At 26.3% G+C, this 26725-nt stretch overlaps 2 protein-coding genes across 6 annotated transcripts in view; one reads left to right on the forward strand and one right to left on the reverse strand.

Moving 5' to 3' along the window:
* The window catches only part of Efa6 (Exchange factor for Arf 6), a 73371-nt gene that overhangs the window by 33128 nt on the left and 13518 nt on the right, over positions 1-26725 (reverse strand). The gene's annotated exons all lie outside the window — the stretch shown is intronic.
* LOC149033658 (putative tubulin polyglutamylase TTLL9) lies at positions 7913-12170 on the forward strand. Of its 2 annotated transcripts, none has more exons than XM_089174419.1 (3): positions 7913-9232; positions 10416-10721; positions 11298-12170. In XM_089174419.1, exons 1-3 carry the CDS (start codon positions 8761-8763, stop codon positions 11759-11761), a joined length of 1242 nt encoding a protein of 413 aa, XP_089030545.1. In that variant the 5' UTR covers positions 7913-8760; the 3' UTR covers positions 11762-12170. The 2 variants fall into 2 exon arrangements, with proteins under 2 accessions (XP_089030545.1, XP_089030546.1); XM_089174420.1 differs by having other exon boundaries at positions 7913-9094.

A 26725-nucleotide genomic window follows, 5' to 3' on the forward strand; every position in this document is an offset into this window, starting at 1 on the left:
TGTGTCCTCCTATTTCCTGCACACGCAATTGAACGATAAATTGACGCACTGATAGCCCTTCTACTCCTCCTCCTCCTTCTCCTCCTCTTCCTTCTCATCATACTCTTCTATAGCAATCATTGGATAAATTTGTTCCAAGTAATTAACGTTTCAAACAACGATCTATGTTATCTATAATATTTTATCAAACTAAATAATAATTAGAAAAATAAATAAATCAATTAAAATTAACAAATATAATAACAATATATATATTAGTAAAATGTTATTAAATTATTATTAAATATACAATAATTTAATATAATTATTAATTTAATCCTAAAAGAGAGAAACAAGTGAAAGATTCGTACACACACAAACAATACGTGCAAAGAAATAATTAATCAAAAAAAAAAAAAAAAGAATTATTATTAATAAATAAATTAATTAAATATACTAAGTAATTAAATTAATAAAATTAAATTAAAAAATACCTCTTGCAATGGGACGTATTTGACGTAATCGAATCTTCCATTGGTTTTCCTATTGATTCGAAAATATCTTTCGAACGATCTAACGCATGCTAAACACCCGTCAAATTGACAACACATTTGATGATTAAATTTAAAATAAAAAATGAAATACTCAACAAGGATATAGAAAATAATAAATTTGTTAATAATAAATGACTGTGTGAGTGTGTGTGTATGTGCGTGCAACGTTTAAACGCGATTGACTGACATTGTCTCATGCAAAATCTCGGTCAGGGGTATTAGAATTGAAAAGACTACGGGACTCAAGCCAAACATTGTATTTTTGAACACAACTCGCGACATTGACTTTCGACGTTGTCCTATTGGTGGACTCGTAAAACTATTGTTAGAGTGCTTGTTTTTGATTCGTTCAAAATTATGAATCTAATTACAAGCAAGTTTTTTTTCTTTCTTATAATAATAAAAATTTAAAAAAGATAATTATAAAAATAAAATAAATATTAAATATATTAAAATGTAAAATATGAAAGAATAATTTTGAAAAACCGAAAAGAAATTTACTTTCTAAAAAGAAAAAAACAATAAAATATTCTACGATTTGTTAAATAATAATAAAAGGAATGTTACCTTCCTAAAAACAAATTAAAAAATTACAAAAAACTATCTTAACACACTTATATACAAAATTTCAAGTAACTTTACGTTGAGGTTAGTAAATCGATAATGTGTGCCAATAAAAAGGAAAAAAACAAAACAAAAACTAAAAGAACTAGTTAATAAAATTAATTTTACAATATATTTAATAAAATAATATAAGAAGGGAGCTGAAAGAAATAGGATATGAGGACCATGAATGGAAGGATCGCGCTCAGGGACGAGAACAATGGCGGGATTTGGTATTTGCGGCAATGAACTTTCGAGTTTTTAATGCCAGTTAATAATAATAATAATAATAATAATAATAATAATAATAATAATAATAATAATAATAATAATATATTAAATAAAACATAAAATAAATTTGTAATCACTTAAACCACTATAATAATTAATCGACGCATAATATAAATCTGTGTATACAACATATGCAAATAACGTTTAAAACAAATCTTCCTGTTCTTTTTTCTTTCTTTTTTTTTTCAAACACATATATGAATCTGTAAAACATGATTGGTTTCTCGGATAAACGATTGAACAGATCAACCGAATCGATTTTTAACGAGGCTCATATACACACACACACACAAATATGTGCCCTGCATATTAGCATCCTTCCGGTATTTCTTCACCACCACCACCACAACCACCACACCACCACCACAACAACAAAAACGACGATTACGATAACGACAATGACAACGACCATGAGGAAAACGACTATGGTGTACCCGTTAATCGATGCTCACCACCGATCGGCTTTAATTAAAAACTCCAGAATGCGATTGGTTCTTTTTTTCCCACCCTCACCCCTTCGACTATCGTTTATAATTCCCCCCCTCTCGTTTTTTATCCAACCCTCCTATATCCATTCTCTTTTTCCACAACCAACCACCTCCCTCTCTTTTAACATTTTTACCGATGCACAAAGTCTACATGTCCTTTTCCCCTCAACCCTCATCCCTCAACCAGTGATTCACCCTTCAATCTGTTCCTCCCGATTCGATTAGATTTCCGAGAGGAACATACGCAATAATTGCCACTCGATGTGATGCTTTTCATTGGTTATCAAAATGAATTTTTCTTTGATATCGATGACAACCACCTTTCAGAAATCATTTTTCGTGTGTGTGTGTGTGTGTGTGTGTGTGTGTATATATATATATGTTATGAATAAAAAGAATATTGTTTTAGAAAAAAAAACAAGAGTCAGCTGTTAATGAGGGTGATAATTTATATTTAAATAAGATTAGATTAAATAATAAATATTACCAAAGTAAATGATAATTGTTTTGTATGTAAAATATTAATTCATGATATTAAATAAAAAATAATAAATATTTTAATATATATAATATATAATATATAATATATAATAAATATATAATATTATTAAATATATAATATATTATTATTATTATATACTATAAGTATATAATATATTATTATTATTATTATATATTATAAATATATATATATATATATATATATATATATATATAAATAATTAATATATTAAAATATTAATATATGATAAAACACAAAAAAATTTATGTAATAATATTGAAATAAATTGAATTAAAATTAATTTAAATTATAATTGACAATTAATAAAATAATTATTGTATAACATATATAAATATTTTTATAATTACAATCTCTATATATAGAAACACATTTTATATAACGGAATATAATAACGTCAATAAACTTGAAATAAAATCAGGTTTAGATTACGTCATGTTACTATAATCGATACCATAAAATGACGTGGATGGGTTGACTTTAGTTACGATGACGGATAATATTATAATAAACGATCAAACTTTAAATTCAACAACAACAACAACAACAACAAAAAGACAAAAAAAGGAAAAAAAAAATTGTTGATACTTTAGCCCAATTTGCAGAATCCTATAAAAAAAAAAAAAATTAGAATATATTTAATTAATCTTCCAATTTCTTTAACACCCCCTCTCCTACCATCTCCCGTCACTACCACCACAACTCAACTACGAAACAATCTTTACTGTCAAAATTCTCACTATTGCAATTATATTTATACTAAACTCCCCCACTCCACATACCCCAAGTGGGGTATAACTACTCCTATAATTTTCTACCATCCCTATCATAAATTTCATACCACCTATCCACCCCTTTCTTAAAAAGAAAAACGAACATTTTATTAATTTATATTTCAAAATTTTAAATCGTCTATTTCTTTATGCAAATTTTAAAATTAACATTAACCTCTATTAGTTATCATATTATTCAACAATAAAATAATATTAAATAATTAACAATACATACATACACACAAGAATAAATTTCATACGTAACACATACCGTATATGCATGTAAATATTTGCCAGGCTGGTATTTCTTACGTAATCCAAAGCCGTTAGGTTAAAACCACCATTGACGAACCACTTCCGATCATTGAAAGTGCAATCTTGTTGGTGGTTATCTTTTTCAAGGCCATATTCGAGTGGTTTTTTTCTATCCTTCTCTTACGATTCTTATCTTTTTCCTCCTCCCACCCCCACACCTTTCCTCCTCTTTCTACTTCTCCTCACCCTTCTCCAATCAAGAGAACGCAATTGCAGTTGGTCTCTCCCTATTCGATAATCGATGATATCATGAACCCAACATACGTCTAGACGAAGGATGAAAAACGTTTCACTATATCGATATTATACACTGCACTATGGTTAAACTAAGTAAGTAAGTACACATACACATACACAAGTAATATCCGAAGTGTTACATTCATGATTAATTTAATGCTAGGGGTAAATGTTAATTGGGAAATAGAATAATGAAATTTTTATTATCTGTTAACAAGATTATGTATTTTCAATATAATCTGATCATTAATTATGAAAGATTAACCACTTTCCCTACAAAGACGTACCACGCACGTCGAGATGCTTTTGATTCAAATCTGCGAGCGACGTGTACACCACGTTGATAGGCGTAATGAACACTTGGTAAATAGATTTATATTATTTTCATCATATCAAACAAACAATATTGTAAAATGGAAAATAATAGTTAAACTTAGTGATATTGTTTCGACAAGTGCAATATTGTATCGCACGGCACCGCAATCGTGAAGTTAAATCGTAAGGCAAGTGGTTGTTGTTAATCGTTGATAAAAAAATTTTATTTTATTTTTAATTTTTAAATTTTAAAATATTAATATTAATAATATTTATTTATTATATTTGGTTATAATTAATAATTAATAATATTTATATTATATTCGACATTTCTCCAATTATCATTAAAATTCGACAGTGCTTGCAATGAACAGTTCATCATCGTTGTCATCCTCGTCATCGAATAAAAAAGAGAGTAAACCAAACAAAAACAAAAAAAAAAAAAACAATTTCGTAAGTAGAAAATTTCCGGTAGATGATTAACAGGTTGGACAACGTGTCTCTCATTCCTGTCATCGTACTAAGTTGACACTGACTAAAACAAAACATACTACTTCTCTACCTTTATATATATACACTAGTTAGATAACTGTTCCCACTCCCTCTTCCACCCTCTTCTATCTCTATCTCTCTCTCTCTCTCTCTCTCTCGTGTTTCGTGAACCATGAAGTAAAAGAAACAAACATACATGCATGCACACAAAACTTGCATAGATGCATACATGTAACACACAAACATACAGCTTGCATATATATATATATACAAATAGATAGAAGAAGAAGAACAAGAAAAAGAAGGAAGAGGAGAGGGTGGGAAAGGGGAGGAAAACACAGCTACTCGTTGGCATGTGCACAATGCATTTAAAGACACCCGGTGTGTATCATAGTCGCGTGCTGACGGAAGACTCGTCACCATCGTAACCAATAGTCTTCGTTCCTACGATATACAAAACCACGTGGGTGGAAAATAACAGCTATTTATAACACTTTATCGCCCACTTTTGTTGTTACCCTTCTTCTTCTTCTTCTTCTTCGACTTCAACTACGTTGCTCCCCTCTCTCTCACACTCTCTTTCTTTCTTGCTTTCTTTAACGTTTGATCTAACCGTCTTGTTATTTTCTTTTTTTTTTATAATCCTTTCTCTTTCTCTGTCACACTTGAAGCGTGTAATCGGTTTGTAAGAAGATAATGATGATATAGAAAAAGTGAGAGGGTGTGAGAGGCAAAGGGTAGGGTGTATTTTTATTTTTTTTTTCTCTTCAGACGGTCAATGGTGTCGATGACCACCAACACCACGGTCATCGTCTGGCAACGTCAATGTCACGTTGATCGATATATTTATTTTTTACTTGATCACATTATTTATTTATTTATTTATTTATTATTTGTTTCTTTATATTTTGTCATATAACTCAATCAAGATGTTCTCGTACTTAATCATTTTTGTTCAATAATTTTGTTCATTTCAAATCATCGTTGATTTTTATTTATTAATTTATTTTTAAATTAATTTCTCGAAATATTAAATAAATATTACATGTCAAAATGTGTATTTTATCGTAAATACACGTGGCATGAAACGTGTCAAGTGTGATGATGTATTTATACTTCGTTTTGTATTACGAATATAAATTATACATTTAGATAATTATTTTTAGATTATCAATTATTATAGGATTATTTAATCGATTGTCGATAAATAATGTTTTAACAATATTGACGATGACAATAATGACGATGATAATAATAAAAATAATTTAAAAAGTATGAATTATATGAATCATAATATAATACGAAGATTGAAAATTGATTGATATTAAATTAGAAAATAAATAAATAGAATTGTCATTAGATTTTCAATGAATTAAAAAATACAGAAAGAAAAATAAAAAAAAATCTCGTAATTGCATTACTTTCGCAGAAGATTTGAGAATGATGAAGGGATGGTATAATAAAAGAACGTGAATTTGTATATATATATATACGAGAACAACAAATTTCGCTGGAATACGTGACTCAACTCTACAATCGGTTACAAGATTGTATATGTGTGTCCCTTCAATTGACCTGAGAGGGTCAAAAGCATCTAATTGCCAATTGCCAACCAACGTTCCTATACTTATTTCACCCCCTTATTCTTTTTTTTTTATTATTATCGATCGTTTGTTTTCTTTGCACTTTTACTCAATTTTTTGGTTACTCAAATATTCTACAAAGTTTCGTCAAAATATTTGTTTTATATGTACAAACAATTTTAATATATACTGTACTTTTAATAATTTTCAATTGACAAATTGAAAAAAAAAAGAAAAACAAATTAATTGATAATATTATTTGTAAAAAAAAAAAACACTTTTAAAATTGGATCAAATATTTTTCAAGTAATTATTTGAATTATTTTTATATGATATATATTCTTTTTAAATTTATATTTATTTAACACTAGATATATACCCATAGAGATATTACAGATAGAGTAGACAAACCATAGGCGGTTGTGTAAGTGGAAATGTCTCTGCATGAATATAGCAGCAAAAAACGAAAGGTTGATGTTGTCTCTCTCTAACTCATGCAGTACACAATATATATATATATATATATATATATATATAACGCAAGAAAGAACAAAAGACTTGCAAGTTAGAGAGAGACAACATCAACCTCCCATGTTCTATCTCTTTTTATTTGGCCGACAGGTTTTATGCTGGCTTGTCTGCTTTATGTGTAATATGGATGTGTAGTATCTCTATGAATATACCACCATTTTCAATTTTCCTATTTCTACCACACTAGTCAAAATGACTGGTGTATATATAAAAAAAATGCTTTTAGAGGCTTCTAGGGATCCTATAGGAGGGATGCGCCATGTACATTGTTGGGGGACCGGAACTCGATTTTAAGCGCGAATGATTCAAACATTGAAATAATTATATGAAATAATGAATTGCATCAAATACAGAACAAAAAAATGAACTATATTTAATGATAATTAAAAATTTATATTAAAATAGAATAGGTTACACGAAAAAATTATTATAAATTCAAGCGGTCCCCCAAAATTTTCAGCCAATGGCACATGAGCTGAATATGAATGGCGCATCCCTCCTACAGGATCCCTAGAGCCTTCCAGTCTTTACTTACTTAAAAAATAACAAAAAAATGTTTAACAATATTAATTTTAATAGATAAATGAATTAATAGATATTTTCAAATAACAAAACGCTTAATTATTTACAGTAATTAAATGTTACATGAAGTAGAAATTTTAAATTGAAATGGTCCAACCAATCAAAATGACTGGTCTGGTATATCTCTAATATTAAATTGTTTTATTCAAAATAAAACTGAACATATATCTAAAATGAAATTCTACAAGATTTATAAACGACGTTCGATTGTTATATTTTATTTATGTCAAAAATAAATTGTCTATAATTTATAGAAATATAAAATTAAAAAAAAAGAAACAAGAAAAGAAAAATATATAAATGGAAAAAGAAATTGAAACGATGATACAAAAAGACAAAGATAAAGAATGTTTGAAAAAGAAGAAGAAAACTAAAAAGAAAAATAATAATAATAATAATAATAATAATAATAATAATAATAATAATAATAAAAAGCATTTAGAAAAAAAAGAAAAAGAAATAGATAAAGATAAAGATAAAGATAAAGATAAAGATAAAGAAAAAAACAACAAGGTCAACATTAAATTTCGTTGCGATTTTCCTTCAACTCAAGTTAAGGTTATGTTAGCAAGAGGTTGGAATCAGGTAATGGAATTTGTATTATATATATATATATATATATATATATATATATATATATATATATATATATATTTACCCCTTGTAAGATCCTTTAACGTTAACACATACACACGTTCCACATTCTTGACTATGGAACTAGGTCTAGTCTACCTTTAAGGTTTGAAAGCTAGTAAGATCGTATGGAACTTGATTAAAACTCGTAGGGAAAGGGCTACTACCATACACTTCCTATACCTAAAGCTATCTAACTTGCTTAAGATTACCTGGAATCGTCTATCTTATTCTGATCTTGACCTTCCACTTTTAACATTTAATACTATCTGATATATTATATACAAGAATAAAGAAAGGGAAAGGATGGGTATGCAATTATGCATTAATGTTGCATGCTAAAAAATCTAACCTTTAAATCCTTTTAATCAATTCTTCTCAAAAATTGTGTAAAATAAATTATGTTTACATGGATTTTGTCAATACTTTAATATTTGGAGATGTTTTAAATTGTATATTTAAATTAAAGGTTAGAAATCGTGATCGTATTTATCAGAGGGTGTAAATAGGTGCATCTAACATCTGGATAGTAAAATTAATTTGTGTTTGTTTATTATAAAAAATAAATTTCATTATATTAGGTTTTACGTATATTATTTGATTAATTATCTTGAAAAATTTAAGAAGTTAAATTTAAATAAACGTAGAACTAGGTAGTCCTACTAAACCAATAGGGTTGGAAGTATCAACCAATTACGCTTACAAGTTTCCATAAATTATTATAACAAATACTAGGTTTTTTTTTTAGTTAATAAAATGTTGCATAAAAATAATTTAGGATGAGTCAAAAATTTGTTGTAATGTAAATTGACGAATGTTTGAAGAAATGATTAAAACTAAATTTATTTTCTTTTTTTTTTTCACATGTTCGAGATAATCGACCCTAATGACAACAGTTGGCATATATGGTGGTGCGAGACAAATGACGCTAGGAACATACTCGATTCAAAATTAGGATCACATCAAAGGATACCACATTTTCGTAATCATTACGAACTAACGCGAAAGAATTATCTTTGTAGAAACTTGAAACGTTACAAGAAGTTTCTATTAAAGTCGGATAAGATATCCGAAGCAGAACTTTGCGATTCAATGCCGATTACTTTTGAACTTCCTAGCGAATACAGGATGTTCGTTGAAGAATATCAAAGGCAACCTGGTTCAACTTGGATCGTTAAACCAGTTAGTAGATCGCAAGGTAAAGGGATATTTTTGTTCAGAAGATTAAAAGATTTGATTGATTGGAAATCATCGAGAATTGATAAACAACAATCTGAAGTACCTATGGAAACTTTTGTTGTTCAAAAATATATCGATGATCCTTACCTTCTGGCAGGTTTGTTCAATCACAAGTATTAAATACTTTTGTATATTAAGATCAAAGGTATATTGTTTTAATATAAATGTATTGGATTGCTACAAATAATATTTACTAAATAATTAATAAATTAATTAATTATAATTAAAAGCAATGTTTTTTTTCATATATTTTGATATATAATTAATTAATTAATGGAGTGTGATATAATTGTAAAAATTAATATACCATAAGTATTATATACCTTTGTATATTAAGATCAAAGTTATATTACTTTAATAAATGTATTGGGTTGCTACAAAAGATATTTACTAAATAATAAATAAATAAATTAATAATAATTAAAAGTAACAATTTTAAATTTCGATATATATAATAAATAATAAATAATAAGATTGTGATATAATTACAAAAATTACTATATAATTAAAATATAATTAATATAATATATATTATATATTAAAATAATAAATAAAATAAAATTGTAATATAATTATAAAAATTAATATATAATTAAAATATAATGAATATAATATATATATTATATATTATTCAGTAAAAGAACTTTCAAAGCAATCCAATATATTATAACAGAGATGCATTCAACTAGTAGTAGTAGTAGTAATAGTCGAGTCATTTTTCAATGCATCTATCGATGGCTCTCATAAAGGAAAGAGCTATCTACCAAGTGAAATCTATAGAAGTTGTATTGCTAGTGGCATCGATAAAAGACAAGGATGAACAATAAGAAGAAGAAGAAGAAGAAGAAAAAGGGGATATGAGAAAGAGCTTCAAACTCAACCAACTAACTCACACACTCACACATTTACTCAACCAACTCACTCACACACTCACACACTTACACATTTACTCAACCAAATCACTCACACATTCACACACTCACGCATTTACTCATTCACTCACTTTCTTTATCAAAAGATACCTTCCCAACTATAAAACTAAAAAACCCACCCTTATACATAGATTCATTTCTATGGTAATAGCTCGTATAATTTTTTTTTTGGGGGGGATTCAAATCTTTCCAAAAAAACCATCTAACAAAAAATCATCTTCTCTTCTCTTCTCTTCTCTTTTCTTCTCTTCTCTTCTCTTCTCTTCTCTTCTCTTCTCTTCTCTTCTCTTCTCTTCTATTCTCTTTCTTCCTTTTTCCTATTTTTTTCTTTTTTCCTCTCTTTTCCAGGACGAAAGTTCGATCTTCGTATCTACGTCCTGGTAACATCTTTTCATCCCTTGAAGGTTTGGTTAGCGAGAGAAGGTTTTGTACGTTTATCTAGCCAACTATTCGACTTGAAAAACATCAACGATAGCAGAGTTCATTTGACTAACATGGCGATACAATTGAAAAGAACTAAAGATGAAGAAACCATGGATAAATCTATGAAAGATACCAAAAGAAATTGCAAGTGGTCCTTATTAAAATTTCGCGAATATTTAACAGCACGTCATGGCATTTTTACAGTTGAAACTCTTCTACAACGTATTACTGGTAAATATTTTTTAATACTTGTATAAAAAAAAAACAAATAAAAAAAAATAAATAAATGTATCCTAACACGTGGAATTTATAATTGAAATTGAACAAAATGTGAGAACATGCAAAAAATTTGATATTAAAACAAAAAGGCGAGTCCTATTCGACCCAGTTTCAAAGTTGCTATTCCATTTGACTGTTCCCAATAAATCAGCAATATTTAATTTGTCTTCATAAGTGATGCCAAACAAAAAAATGAAACCATTGGATTAACTGAGGGGTGGGTAGATATACTTGAATTTGGGTCTTCCACTTTTCTGGTAATTTGAACACACATTCAGACAACCCTTAATGGCAACCAATTAATTATATAAAACTCTGACACATATTTCAACCAACTTGTTTAATTATTTTCACATATAAAAAAATAGTCAATAACAACAACTACTACTACTAATCAACGTGTTAAATATTTCCCACATGTTATGATACACCCTGTATATATGTATATGTAGCTAGGCGTGAACCGGTTAAGCTATTATAAAACCAAGCCTGTTTCTATCACATACACATATATATATACATAAACAGGAGTGATAATGGCGAGTCTGCTAGCCGTGCAACCGGTGATGATGCAAGGTAGGAACTCGTTCGAGCTATACGGTTACGACGTGATCCTCGACGAGAGTCTGACACCGTGGTTGCTCGAGGTTAACGCCTCGCCCTCTTTAAGTGCCACCGACACCGAGGATTATCGTCTCAAGTTCGATCTCATTGACGATGTCCTAAACATCCTAGATTTCGAGCATCAATTTACAACAACCAAAGAAATCAGGATTGGTGGGTTTGATCTTATTTGGTCCAACGATTCACCAATTTCAATTACTTTACATGATTCTTCATCGATTAATGATGATAATCGATATCAAGTTGTTCAAAAATTAAATATCTTTTTGGGTGCTAAGAATAATCGTATTGAACAATTAAATAAAATTAAACGAAATAATAGTGTTAATGAATTAAAAAAAAAATACACACACATAACGATGAATTAAAATGAGTGTGCATGTGTGTGTGTGTATGAATGAAGAAAATATTTGTGATGATCTTTGAAAAATTCATTTTACTAACTGAAATCTTTGATAAGAATTTTTTCATATTATTTTACGTGTGTATTAGTATATGTGTTAGTATACGTGTATGACGAGAAATATGTTTTCATGTTGAAAAGATATAAATGTCTAAAAGTATATACCTACTGCATAAACCTACCCCAACTGTAAGATACCTAGGTTATCGTAAACCACGTTTGAGATGGTTCGTATAAAATCTAGAAAAAAAAACCAAAAAACAAAATAAATTCCCTTAGCACTCATAGGGATATTTTCTTTATATATATATATATATATATTTTAGTATATACATAAATCGGTTTTTACTATCAAGTTAGAACGGCTTATTTTTTTTTCTTTTATATACAAGACATTATATATATATTTTTATTTATAAATTGATGATATAAGCGAACAGGTGAGAAATAAAAAAATATTAAATCTAAAATGTATATCAAAATTTGTTCGTAGAAGAACTTCACTTAAAAAAAAAAAAAATACAAGAAATTTATCAAATTTAATCGAATAAAATGAGATTTATTTAATACATAAATTAACAAATTTTATATTTTATGTATTATATATGATTGTTAAAATTGTTAAGATTATAAAATTGTACTTTTTTTTTGTTTAAAACTTTTATAAAAAATTAACTATTAGGTATTATTCCCCTATAGATCGTATCTGGTAATATTTCGTTAGAAACACGAACACGTTTTATTGATTCATCAATGTGTTTCATCTTTCTTCACTAATTTAATTTCATCTCGCATTGCATACATACAAGAGGGGTGGGGATGAAGGGGACGGGTGTAGTGGGGATGGTAGAATGGGGTGGGGGAGGACATGTATGTAGGAAAGGCCAGTGCAACGTATGCACCAACAGCAGAACGACAGCTGGATGCAATGCAACTAACGAGCAAGAATTAGTTCAACGTTGGTACGAGAGAAAAAAAAAAGAAGGGTTGGGAGGATCGTTCTTGTTCCATTCTATATGAAATTTATGCATATTCATCTGTACATCAAATTTGTTCCATTTTTATGATTCCTATTAGTTTTGTTTTCATTATTTTCTATTATTTATCAAAAAAAAGCAACCCCATCCCCCTATAACGAAATATTAGAATTGATTTAAATAATTATTTTGATTCATCGTTGTAATTTCTAATCGATAGAATTTGTTTGAAAAATCTCAATAATTGTTTTCTGCAAAAAAAATATATTCGATAAAAATTCGACTGTCATATTTACAATTCCCCATTTTAAAGATAGTAAATATTAATTTTTAATATTTACATAGGAATGTTCAATATTTACATAGGTAGTGTGACAAAAAAATTAAAAACTATCGATAAATGTTTTTTTTTATTTGTTTCATTGCATAGTTAAAAAAAAAGGAACATTTGTTTTACTTTTGGGACCAAATGAAATTCGAAAATAAATCAAATAGTAAACAAGTACTATAATTAAAAATAATAATATATAAAATAATTTTGTATAAATTGATGCATCGAAAAAAATATTTTTTTACAATTGCATATCATTTTTTCTATTTTTTCTTTTGCTTCTATCTTTTTAGCATCGTTTCATTGCATAGTTTAAAAAAAAAAATAAAAAAATTCATTTTATATTTAGGACCTAATGAAATTCGCAAATAAATCAAATAGTAAACAAGTACTATAATTTAAAATAATAATAAAATAATTTAACAAATCGATGCATCAAAAAAAAAAATGTCATTTTACAATTGCATATCTTTTTTTCTATTTTTTCTTTTTTTCTATCTTTTTAGCACTTAGTTACACTACGTCCTTCTTTTCCCATTCTTTTCTCATTCTTTCAACAAGGGCCTAAATATAGAGGTCGGGTTGGACGAGGCAAGTAACTTCGGCGTGAGTCTATATAAAACCCTTTGCTGCCCCAGAGCGCGAAAAAACTGGAGTGAACTCGTTAAAATTATGACTACGAGAGAGATCGTTATTAGTGGTAGTGGTGGTGGTAGGTAGATAAGTAGATAGGTATAGGTAGATAGATAGGTAAAAAAAACTTTCAAAGAAAGATTCGATTAAAAAAATAATCGATAAATTGACCCTAAACTTTTATTAAAACTTCCAAATTTTAATTATCCCATTAAGAAATATTCCAACCTTTTTTTCTTTTTTATCCACGTAATTACGATTTAAATTACAACGTAAAAACCAAACCTAAAAGAAATGTTTAACTTTTAAGCAACATTTTCGTTCTTATCTCATTTGAAAAAATAACGAGAATGTACATTAATTATTATTGTTTTTAAAACAATCAATATTCGATGACTTTGTTCAACTTTTAAGCAACATTTACGTTCTTATCTCATTTGAAAAACTAACGAGAATGTACATTAATTATTATTGTTTTTAAAACAATCAATATTCGATGACTTTGTTCAACTTTTAAGCAACATTTACATTCCTATCTCATTTGAAAAACTAACAAGTATGTACATTAGTTATTATTGTTTTTAAAACATTCAACATTCGATGACTTTGTTCAATTTTTAAGCAACATTTTCGTTCCTATCATTTGAAAAACTCTTGTTTGTTTTTACATTAATTATTATTGTTTTTAAAACATTCAACATTCGATGACTTTGTTCAACTTTTAAGCAACATTTTCATTCTTATCTCATTTGAAAAACTAACAAGTATGTACATTAATTATTATTATTGTTTTTACAACATTCAATATTCGATGACATTCTTTCCAAGTAACTTTCAACTGATACAAACTTTGTATAATACATATTCAATAATTATGTTTCATCATTCAAATGTAATAAATATAACAAGACACTCTTTATTTAATATCTATAATAATACAACCTACTCAAATTCAAATCAGATTACTTGGAAGAAATGATATCGTTTTTAATACTAATCAGTCTAGTCATCCTACATGATTAATATATCTTCCATTAAATCCCAGTTATTAATCATTCCGACTAAAACCCTTATCTTACGATAAGATTAAAATCTTAAACATATAGCTAACACATAAATTGAAGAAAGAAAAAGAAAGTGAAAATAAACAAAAAACAATTTGTAGGATTTACATCGAAATGTGAAAAAAAAAAAAAAAATACTTAACAAACACATTTCAATACAACTTAACAAACAATAAGTGTGAATCGAAACAAGAAAGAGGTCTCCTTCTCACGAGAGAATCTCGAGAATTTGGTTGACTAAAAGAAGAAAGAAGAAGAAGAAGAAGAAGATGATGAGAAGAGTGAGGAAGGGGGTGCAGAAAGGAGAGGGGAAGGAAGAGGATACAGGTACAAGTTGGTATGCGTTGGTATTACCTCGAGTATTCCATAAATTCTCGTATCACGTTGTTACCCACTCGATGGACCAATTGTTACTACGACGAGTAAGATGCCATCGAAGGTTTATATCCTACCCCCACTTCTCTCACGCCCTTCCTTTGTAGTATTATATAGGTCCAAGGACATAATCCTTCCAAATTACCTATCAAATCCTATTTCTAATTTGATCGATATACGAATTCAAAATACATTTATACGTAACGTTAATAATATGTATGTATTTATTATATATATATATATATATATAATATATTATATATTTAGGTGTTATATATTTATATTAATATATTATATATTTAGGTGTTATATATTTATATTAATATATTATATATTTAGGTGTTATATATTTATATTAATATATTATATATTTAGGTGTTATATATTTATATTAATATATTATATATTTAGGTGTTATATATTTATATTAATATATTATATATTTAGGTGTTATATATTTATATTAATAAATATTAAGGTGTTAATAATTATATTATTTACGTGTTTAATATAAGATATAATATAATTTGTATATCAAAGGTAAAATAAAGGTCTTATTACCTTTATATTATAAAGTAATATATTATTAATATATTATTTATATATTATATTTTAATATAAATATATATATATATAATAATTATAATATAATAATATTATATTATATAATTATATATATAATATATAATAAAATATATATTAAAATATATATATGATTAAATAAATAATTTATAATATAAAATATTATATATAATTCTATAATAATTATTATATATATTATATAATATATATAATATATACCTATATATATTATATATATAGAATATATATAATATATATATATATATATTACAAAATGTATATATGTGTTATTTATATACATTTTACATTTTATATTTAATTTAAATTTGTGTGTATATATATATATATATATATATAAATATATATATATATTTGTGTGTATATATATATATATATATATATATATATAAAATGCGTTTAAATGATTGCAAATCGTTGATTCACGGTTCATCGTTTACGTACTTTTACTTGACGACGGTATTTCATTTTATTTTATTTTTTTTTTCTTGCCTTCTTACCGTTAGGAAGAGTTAAATCCACTTTTTGTTCATTTTTCTTTTTATTTTTTATTTTCCGTTTCCGAAAGCGTGACCGATCGACCGATAAGTTAAATCTCTTTTTCCACTTTACTTTCTTTTCCTCCGACTCCTTTCCGATAGAATTGTATTTGAAATTGTAAATAAAATAGATATATAATAAAATGTTTTCAACAAAAAATATCTAGAAAATCTATGCTATTAACAGATAAAAGAAGTTTACGATCATTTATTTAAAAGATTCACAGAGATGTAATATTATTTATACAGCTTTCGTTTATGGCTAGTAATTGGTTACACTAAAAACAACGTGTGTAAATGAAATCATAAAATGTCGTTTTAATATACAAATCTTTTTTCACATTTTTTCAACATTACGCGTATTTAACTTTTTTGAAATAGAACTAAAAATAAAAGAATTTTTAAGCAATTAAGAAAATAAATTATATTTAAAAACATACACAAAACATATCCTTGTAATGTATGTGTAAATGAAAAAAAGATGCATTTGTTTTTTTTTTCTTTTTTTTTTTTGATGAAGTTTTTTAAGTTTAGTTGAACGAAATTTGTATGTATAAGAAAAAAAGAAATATTATAAAATATTATTTTAATTAAAAGTACCGCGAATAATGTCAGTTTTACATGATCAGTAGGTTTATATATTTATCGTAGTGTATGTTTATATGTGAATAATCACATACATAAAGAGATATTAATGATCGATAGGATGGAATGTAGTTTGTAGATTGAAGTTGGTATTTCCGATACCAGTTCACGAATCGAATTATATTTTCTTTAGATTTCTTCTTTTCTCTCCTCTACTTATTTTTCTTTCTTTTCATTTTACAAAACTTGAACAGCTGCTTTCGATCTATCTCATACACATAGAAATATAATATATACTTACGATATGACCCATGATGTTAGAAGGTAATCGTATATCTTTGATATCGAGCGTGATATCTCGTCATATTTTAGGACGATCGTTAAATTATATGAACCGTGTAATATTTCTTTTTGAAGTGAAAACTACTTTGGAATGGGTGTGATTTGAAAAAAATGTAACGGAGCGGTAGGCGGCGATGTAACGAAGCGGTAGGCGGCGATGTAACAGAACAGCGGGCGTCTATGAAACCGCCACGATATTTAGTAAGAAGAGAAGAAGAGACAAACATATAGAATTGAGCCTGTGAGAGAATGAGTCCTTGCCCAAATAAATGCATGACGTAAACTGATACGTCAAATGTAGCCAAAGGGTTAAATTTAAAAATTATATATTTATATGATTGAATTATATAATTATATAATCATTAATTATAAACGGTGTATCATTATTTTATCCAAATTAACAAGTAACAATATTATTATTACTGATAGGATTATCAAATGACGTTGAAAACATTAATTACATCCTATAAATCCCCCCCCCCAATATATGTTTTAATCTAAATATTTAATCTCTTCTAAAATTGTAATATAAATTTTTTTAACCTATAATTAATTACATTAATTTGAATTATATATATATTATATATATATATAATATATATTTTTAATATATTATAATTATTATTATATAATATTGTTTTTTTTTTTTAATAAATATAATATTAATTTTATTTAATAAATATAATAATAATATTATTTATTATTATAATATACATATAATTATAATATTATTATTTTATTATATACATTACAATAATATATATATATATATATATATATATATATATATATATATATATATATATATATATATATATATATATTATATTTAATATATATATATATTTTTATTATTAAATTTTATTATTAAATATATATATATTTATATTAAATATATATATATTTATATATAATATGTTATATATATATATATATATATATATATATATATATATATTTATTTATTTATTTATTTATATCTAATAATAATAATTAATTACATTAACACGCGCAAGTATTTAGAAAAAAAGATACATCCTAACACATCGCACCACCCTATCTCTCTCATACATCTATATCCATAAGAATTAAATTATGTATGATCATAAAAAAATGATTGTTCATTGATGCATGATATTACTTCATCACATTTACCATGTGACAAATATATAACTGAAAGTGTGTGTTCCATCATCCAATATATAAGGGGAGAAAAAAAATTGCAAAAAAAATAAAAAAATAAAAGGGTCCGCATCGTTAAAAGCTTGGCGAAAGATGGGCTGAGGGAAAGGGAGAGAAAGAAAGAAAAAAAGAGAAAGAGAAACAGAAAGTGTGAGAGAAAGAGAGAGACAGAGACAGAGACAGAAGGATAGGATTAAATGTAACTGTGTTGGGGGTATTATGGGTAGAAAAGAAGGAAGCTAAATCATTATGTTGCGTTAACGTAACACACCAGGGAAATGGGTTAAGGACGTTAAGAACGACCCTCGTTTGTGAGATAAACGAAGAGAGAAAATGAAAGATAGATAGATAGATAGAAAAAGAAAGAATGAGTGAAAGAGAAATATGAGAAGGGTTTATGGCAGAGGAGGATGCTTTACCAAAGAGGGGTCATTCTATTTCTCTCTTTCTTTTTTATTTCTCTCTCTCTCTCTTTCTCTCTTTCATACACGTATATAAACATACACAATCTTTTATTTTCTCCCCCTCTCTCTCTCTCTCGAATTTTTAATTTTTACAAATTCACTTTTATTCTGCAATTAATTAATGTTTTACAATCAATTTTGTGTTAATGAAAAAATGATGCTAAAATTTATTGATTTCTTGTAATATATATATATATATATATATATATATATATATATATATATATATATATATGTATATGTTTTTTATTTTTTATAAATAATTCGATATTTTTCGTTAATCTTTCGTAGAACATTTTTTTTCTTTTATCAAAGTGAAGGATAGAAACAAGAATATACCGAAAATATAATGATAGAAATTTTGATAGGACGGATAGATATCGGATACGTTCGAAGGAAGATATATTCTCTTTCTTTTTTTACTTTTTTTTATTTCTTTTTTTTTTTTTTTATATTTTAATTAATTCACGTGCCAAAGGCAGTCGGGGGTCGTTGAACTCTGCGTTATCGACGGATACGATGCGATACGCCCTAGGTGAGTCGATATAACTATTGCAGTAGATAGAAACAAAAAATTGTATTTTTACAAATTTATTTTTATATCTAGAAACATTCTTTTTATATGTATGTGTAAATAAAGTAATTTTTTCTTACGTTATTTTTCATATAATAAATAATTAAATAACGTTTTACGTAAATTAATATTAATGTATGCATATATAAGAATAAAATAAAAAATAATATAGAAAATAATATACAAAATAATATACAAAATAATATACAAAATACTATAATAAATACTATAAAAAATACTATAAAAAATAATATACAAAATAATATACAAAATAATATAATAAATACTATAAAAAATACTATAAAAAATACTATAAAAAATAATATACAAAATAATATACAAAATAATATACAAAATAATATACAAAATAATATACAAAATAATATACAAAATACTATAATAAATACTATAAAAAATACTATAAAAAATAATATAGAAAAAAATAATATAGAAAAAATAATATAAGAAATAAAAATTGTTATTTATTGCATATATATATTAATTAATAAATAAAAAAAACTAATACGTGACAAAACGTTAGTTTGATTTTTATCACGAAATAAATAAAGAAATATTAAAATAATAATTACAATACCGTGAAGATTTTACGGAACACCTTGTATATTATATTTAAAGGGAAAGCAAATACAAACGTGTCTCTCTCGTTGCGTTCTCATGAACGATTAACAACTGGAACTTGTCATTTCTGCACAGCCACCTGCACCTGTACCCACACTTTCCTTGAAAGATCATACTCGTAAACATATACTATATGTATATACATATATATGTATATATATGCATTTTGCAATCCGGTTTTCACGAATGAGATAGAAACCATGGGAAGAGGAAGAAGAGGGGAGGAAGGAGACTCGTACGAAACTTGATGCTCGTTAACGAACGTGTTTCAACCCTTCTAGGTGTTGTGTTATAAGCAAAGTAATGCCGCACCCATTTCCTTATGTTAATGATTAACTTCAAGAAATTTCGTCTAACAAAAAAAAAAAAAAAAGAAAATTCCTTTCCTCCCACCATAAAAAAGATATTCAAAACATAAACAAAATATGAAGCAGAATTTTTCGAATGATTCTCACCTGGTTGCATCAAACCATAAGTTACAAGATTTCAATTATTTCTGTATACTATCTTAAAAAATTATTCTCAATACGATTGGGGGGAGAGGGAAAAGGGTGGACAACAAAAGTTTTATTTCTAAAAACTTAATGGCATTTCGATAAATTGAAAGAAAAAAGTCGCGCCATTTTCCACTTTCTTCGAAAGCGATTTTTCATTGGGTTTAGAACCTTTTTTTCCACACCCCTACCTCATCCTACCTTCGCCCTTTCTCAACTTCCCCCTTCTTTTCTCCTGTCCATTCCCTCTTTTTGCTTCGTCTTTGGCAAACGAAATTCAGCATGGCGCTTAAATTCTTACTCTCGCACAAAAACTCGAACGAATTTTAACGAGAATTCTCTTCGAGACATTCTTACGAAAACGATCCAAAAGATATAACCTGTTCTTTATTTATTTTTCTTTCTTTTACTTTCCTAATCTGTAATGGTGAAAAGATGAACGAAAAGAAATACTAAGAGAGGGAGAGAGGGGGGTGACATGACAAATTTATGGATGCAGACGACTACGACGACAAGGATCAAAATTGAACATAGTTTAATCAAACTTTAACAAATAATTTGCTAAATCTACATAAAAATAAAACTTCTATTGAGTATTTTATTTATTTATACCAATTTGATTCATCTATACAAACTATTTAATTATCTAAATATATTTCAACGTATTGCATACACCGCACGTACGCCATTTTTATCTAACCTCTAAATTTTGATTCTTAAAATGGAGTCCATCTTGAATTAAAAAAAAGAAGGGTGGCATGACAAATTTATGAATGCAGACGACTACGACGACAAGGATCAAAATTGAACATAGTTTAATCAAACTTTAACAAATAATTTGCTAAACCTACATAAAAATAAAATTTCTATTGAGTAGTTTTAATTATTTATACCAATTTGATTCATCTATACAAACTATTTAATCATCTAAATATATTTCAACGTATTGCATGCACCGCACATGCGCCATTTTTTATCTAACCTATAAATTTTGATTCTTAACACTAAATATACCAGACCAGTCATTTTGACTGGTCGGGTTATTTTAATTCAAAATTTCTACTTCATGTAACATTTGAGTTTTGTAAATAATTAAGCGTTTTGTTATTTGAAAATATCTATAAATTCATTTATATATTAAAATTATTATTGTTAAACATTTTTTGTTATTTTTTAAGAGTAAATAAAGACTGCAAGCTTCAAAAAGCATTTTTTTTTATACACCAGTCATTTTGACTAGTGTGGTAGAAATAGGTATACTGAAAATGGTGGTATATCTAGTGTTAAAATGGAGTCCATCTTGAATAGAAAAAGGAAACCAATTAATTACAAATTGCATCAAAATAAAGTCAAAATATTCCTAATTTATTATAAAATAAATTCAAATGTTTTTATAATTATAATGTATATTTAAAAATATATATATTTATCGAATATAAATGTCTTAAAATTGATACGAACTTTCGATCCATGTCCATATAACCTTTCCTATGGATGACAAATTGTCGATCACGAAGAATTGGGTTATCGAAATCGATAGAATAACTCGATCAACTTTGATTGCTTTATTTGTCTTTAAATTGATATTCATTAACAAAAAGAAAATAAAACAAATATACATATACATGTACAGTCGAGGTATTTTTTGAAGGACGCACTTTTGTGACTAACTGTACGTAAAACAGTATATATCAAGAAGACTCGAAACTAAAGACGGACTTCTTAGAAGCACCATTAACGCGAGTGTCTTTTAGCGAAAAAAAAAAACAGGCACGCACGTTATAGCAAAAAAAACCCTAGCATACAGACAGACATAACAAAGAGAATAAAAAAAATTAGATGAAAAAAGAAAAATGGGGGTGAAGAAAAGTAAAACGATAGATGGTGTTGTAGAAGTCGAGTATCGATAACACGACTAATACAGGAAAAAATGGGGGTGGTTGAAAGCTTGTTATAGGTCGATGGGGTGTTCTTCTTCTTCTTCTTCTAACAAACCACGTGTCAAACTGACATGGAAATATCACTAGGGTGGTGATATTGGTGGTGATTTTAAAGATTACTAATTGTAAGTGATAATTAACACAATGAAATAAAACAATTGTAATTTATATAATAATAATAATATTTATATCTATTGGTACGTATATATATATATATGTGTGTGTTATACAGTACTGTTCAAAAGTTTGGAGTATTTATATATTATAAGAATTTTATATTGATAATAAAATCGTGATCTGTGGATGATAATTAAACTAGTATGGAATGTTTGTTATTTTATCGCATACGTTTGATATCTAACTTGTTTTTCTGTGATAAATAAAAAATAAAATAAGAGAGAAGGAATAAAAAATAAATTCAGAAGTAAAGATAAGAGTTGAGAATAATTAAAAAAAAAAAAAAAAAGAAAGAAAAGTGATAGAAAGAAGGAGCGAGAAAAAAATAAGAATAATTGAAAAGGTAGAAGAAAGAAATTGTGGGATAAGAAAAAAGTGTTGGAAAAAAAGTACAGTGAGAAAATAGAAAAAGGTGAGAGAAGAAATAGAGAGAGAGAGAGAGAGAGAGAAATGAAGAAAAGAAGAAATAGAAATGATTAAAAAAGAGAAAGAAGAAAGAAAAAAGAAAAAGGGTTGTAAGAGAGAAAAGAGAAATATATCGAGAAAATGGAAAGAGAAAGACGCAATAAAAAAAAAAGAAAAATAAGAAAAATAAGAAAAATAAGAAAAAAATGTAGATAGAGAAACAAAAAAGTACGATGAATTGTGAAATATGGAGAAAAAAAAACTAGATAAAGAAAGAAATAGAAATATGGTGAGACGAGGAAAAATAGAAAGGGTGATATATATATATAGAAATAGGGAGAAAATATAGTTGAGAAGAAAAATATATCGAGCAAAAATTGAGAGAAGACGCAACTAAAAAAAAAAAAACAAACTAAAAATAAAAAACAGGAATGGGGTAGCCGACACAACAAGAAATGAAAAAAAAAATCGTTAATCATTTTTTATTACTAAACTACGAATAAATTCGAGAAACCACGAATACACTTCTTTAACCCTTTTCCCAACCACCCAACCCCCACCCTTCTTTATTTTTGTATAAAACAACGTGTTTACCAGAAATGGCTTACTAGAAATACAGATTTTACATCTTCCTATCGATGGTATTCGTTTTCTTGCACCTGCAACTACTCCTTCCTTCATCCCCCTATCTCGTAACAACCCTGGATCAAAATATCCTTGATATCTCTTTCCTTCTATTTATAGAAAAACAAAAAGGACAACGGGGAATAAGATAAAATGGAAAATATTTTCCATAATATTATAGAAAACATGAAATATATAAAGAACACACACACACATGGTTTATGTAGTGAATTTTTCTCGTAAATCGTCCGATTTTTTAAAGGAATACATTTACCATATATGTGCAATATATTTTATCCCAAACCTCCCCCATATACCCCCCCACACCCATTCAACCCCTAAATCTTTGTTTCTTTTTCTATTTCATTTGTGTTTTCCTTCGATCGAGACGAATTCTAACGAATGTTAGAAAACGTAAATAAAAAAGAAATAGATAGAACGAATAATAAACAAGAGGACAGAAGAAGAAAAAAATAAGAAAGAAAGAAGGAAGAAAAAACTGAATAGAAAAGCAGCTACTTCTATGTGGTGAAACTTCAAGAAAGAATATTTTCTTTTTCCTCCTTCGTTTTCGTATGCGATGGGACATTTCTCTCTTTTCTTTTATCTCTCTCTTTTTCGGTGCATTTATCGAGCAGCCACTTTTGCGCCCTCGAGTGACAACGATGACGTTCTATTTTTGTTAAAACACGTCAGAGACTACTGACACGAAAAAAAAGAAAAAGAAAAAGAAAAAGAGACAATTTAAGATTCTATCTATATTTTTTTTTATTTCTTATATTTTATTTTTTATTTATTTTTTATTTTTTTACGGTTAATCTATCAATTTTTTTTCGTTCTACAGTATCTTACGTTATTTCTTATTTTTCTGATCAAAAAAACAAATAAAAATAAAAAATATATAATTATAATATATATATATAATTATATTAATAATATTATTATATAAATAGTATTATTATAAAAATATATTATATAATAATAATAATAATAATAATAATAATAATAATAATATAATAATATTAATATATTAATAAATATAATTATAATAATATTATATAATAATATAATAATAATAATAATATTATTATATTTATATTTATATAATAATAAACATTTTATATATAAATAAAAAACTATATTTTATATAATATATAATATAATTATATTATTATATAACTATAATTTATATAATAAATATATATATATATATATATATATATATATATATATATATATATATATGTGAGGAAGATAAAAAAAAAAGTATAATAAAACATCAACATAATTGTTTAATTTTTAACACATCGTTTATAATTATTTTTAATTAGTCTAGAATTAATTGCAACATAAATACCTTATTCGTGTAATAAAAATAAAAAAAATAAAAAGATAAAAGTCATAAGAATGTATCTTTTTAAATAGACAATAAAACAGATGAACAATACAATTAGAGAGTTCCAATTGGAAGATAAAAGATTGCAAAAAGTATAACTTCTAAAAAGAAAGAGACCCCCTATGACAACTATAGAACATTTCGTTCCCATAGTTATATCAGAACTGTGTCAAACATGTTAACAATGACGAACGTACGTTCCTTCCTTCCCTCTCCCTTTTTCTCTCTCTCTCTCTCTCTCTCCTATTCTCCCTCTCACACATCTATACACACATTCTATTTAACGTTCTAGTACAACATCATCGTCATACCACAAAATTAACGAAGAAACTCGGCCAATTCTTTACGGGAGAGAATGCAACATTACTTTTCTAATCATTCAACAATAAATGAACAAAATATTATCGAGAAATTTTATGAAAATAAAAAACAAAAATCAATAATCCATCAGAAATGAATGCTTTACAATATGAACGATGAATATAATATATATTTGATGAGAAAAAGAATAGAATAAAAAATATTAAATATAAAAAAAAAGAGATGAAGTATGAGAAAAAAAAGAATAACTGAATTGAAAAAAATTGCATCTCTATCTATCTCTTTCTAATTTGAATTCTATGTAAATTGTATGCTACCATGGATAGAGATGGATGATGCAGAACATTTTCAATCATGTTTCCTTTCGACCAAAACTAGTTACTCTAAGCTACAATATCGAACGTGGTACGTACACGTTGACCACCACTGCCCCATCCTTGCCTTATCTCTAATGAAATTTACCTACGAGCCAATTCTGGTCAACACAAATAAGATATAGACATATAGAGAGATAGGTAAGGGTAAGGGTAAGGGGAAAAGGAAAAGGGGATATGATGGACTTTGGTTTATTAGTTTACAAGGCTCAACATTTAGTTATCATAACTGGTACCACTATCTTGTCTCGAATAAGGATACGCGCAAATATAATATAACATAATTTAATTTAATTTAATATAATATTATTTAAGACCATAAATATGTGGGGACTGCACTAATTAATTTGAATTATTTAAAATTTGTTTGCTTTTTAAATATTATTTTTTAAATATAAGTATGTTGAGTTTTTCTAATGTTGTAATGAAATATTTTTTCGTTCAAACAATGTTTGTAAATTTTTTTAAAATATTGAATAAAATATCCGTATAAATCTAGTGTTAATATAATATAATATATAATATCAAATATAATATCAAATATAATATCAAATATATAATATCAAATATAATATATAAAATCTAATATAAAATATATAATATGAACTCTAATATAAAATATATAATATAAACTCTAATATATATATGTATATAATATAATATAATATAAAATATAATGTAATATAATCTAATATAAAATATATAATATGAACTCTAATATAAAATATATAATATAAACTCTAATATGTATAATATAAAATAATATAATATACTATAAAATATATAATATAAACTCTAATATGTATAATATAAAATATATAATATGAACTCTAATATAAAATATATAATATAAACTCTAATATATAAAATATAATATAAAATATAACATAAAA

Source organism: Polistes dominula, unplaced genomic scaffold (genome assembly GCF_049000335.1).
Source record: "Polistes dominula isolate Pdom_NZ unplaced genomic scaffold, Pdom_raw_medaka contig_28, whole genome shotgun sequence".
In the NCBI taxonomy this organism is placed as follows: Eukaryota; Metazoa; Arthropoda; class Insecta; order Hymenoptera; family Vespidae; genus Polistes; species Polistes dominula.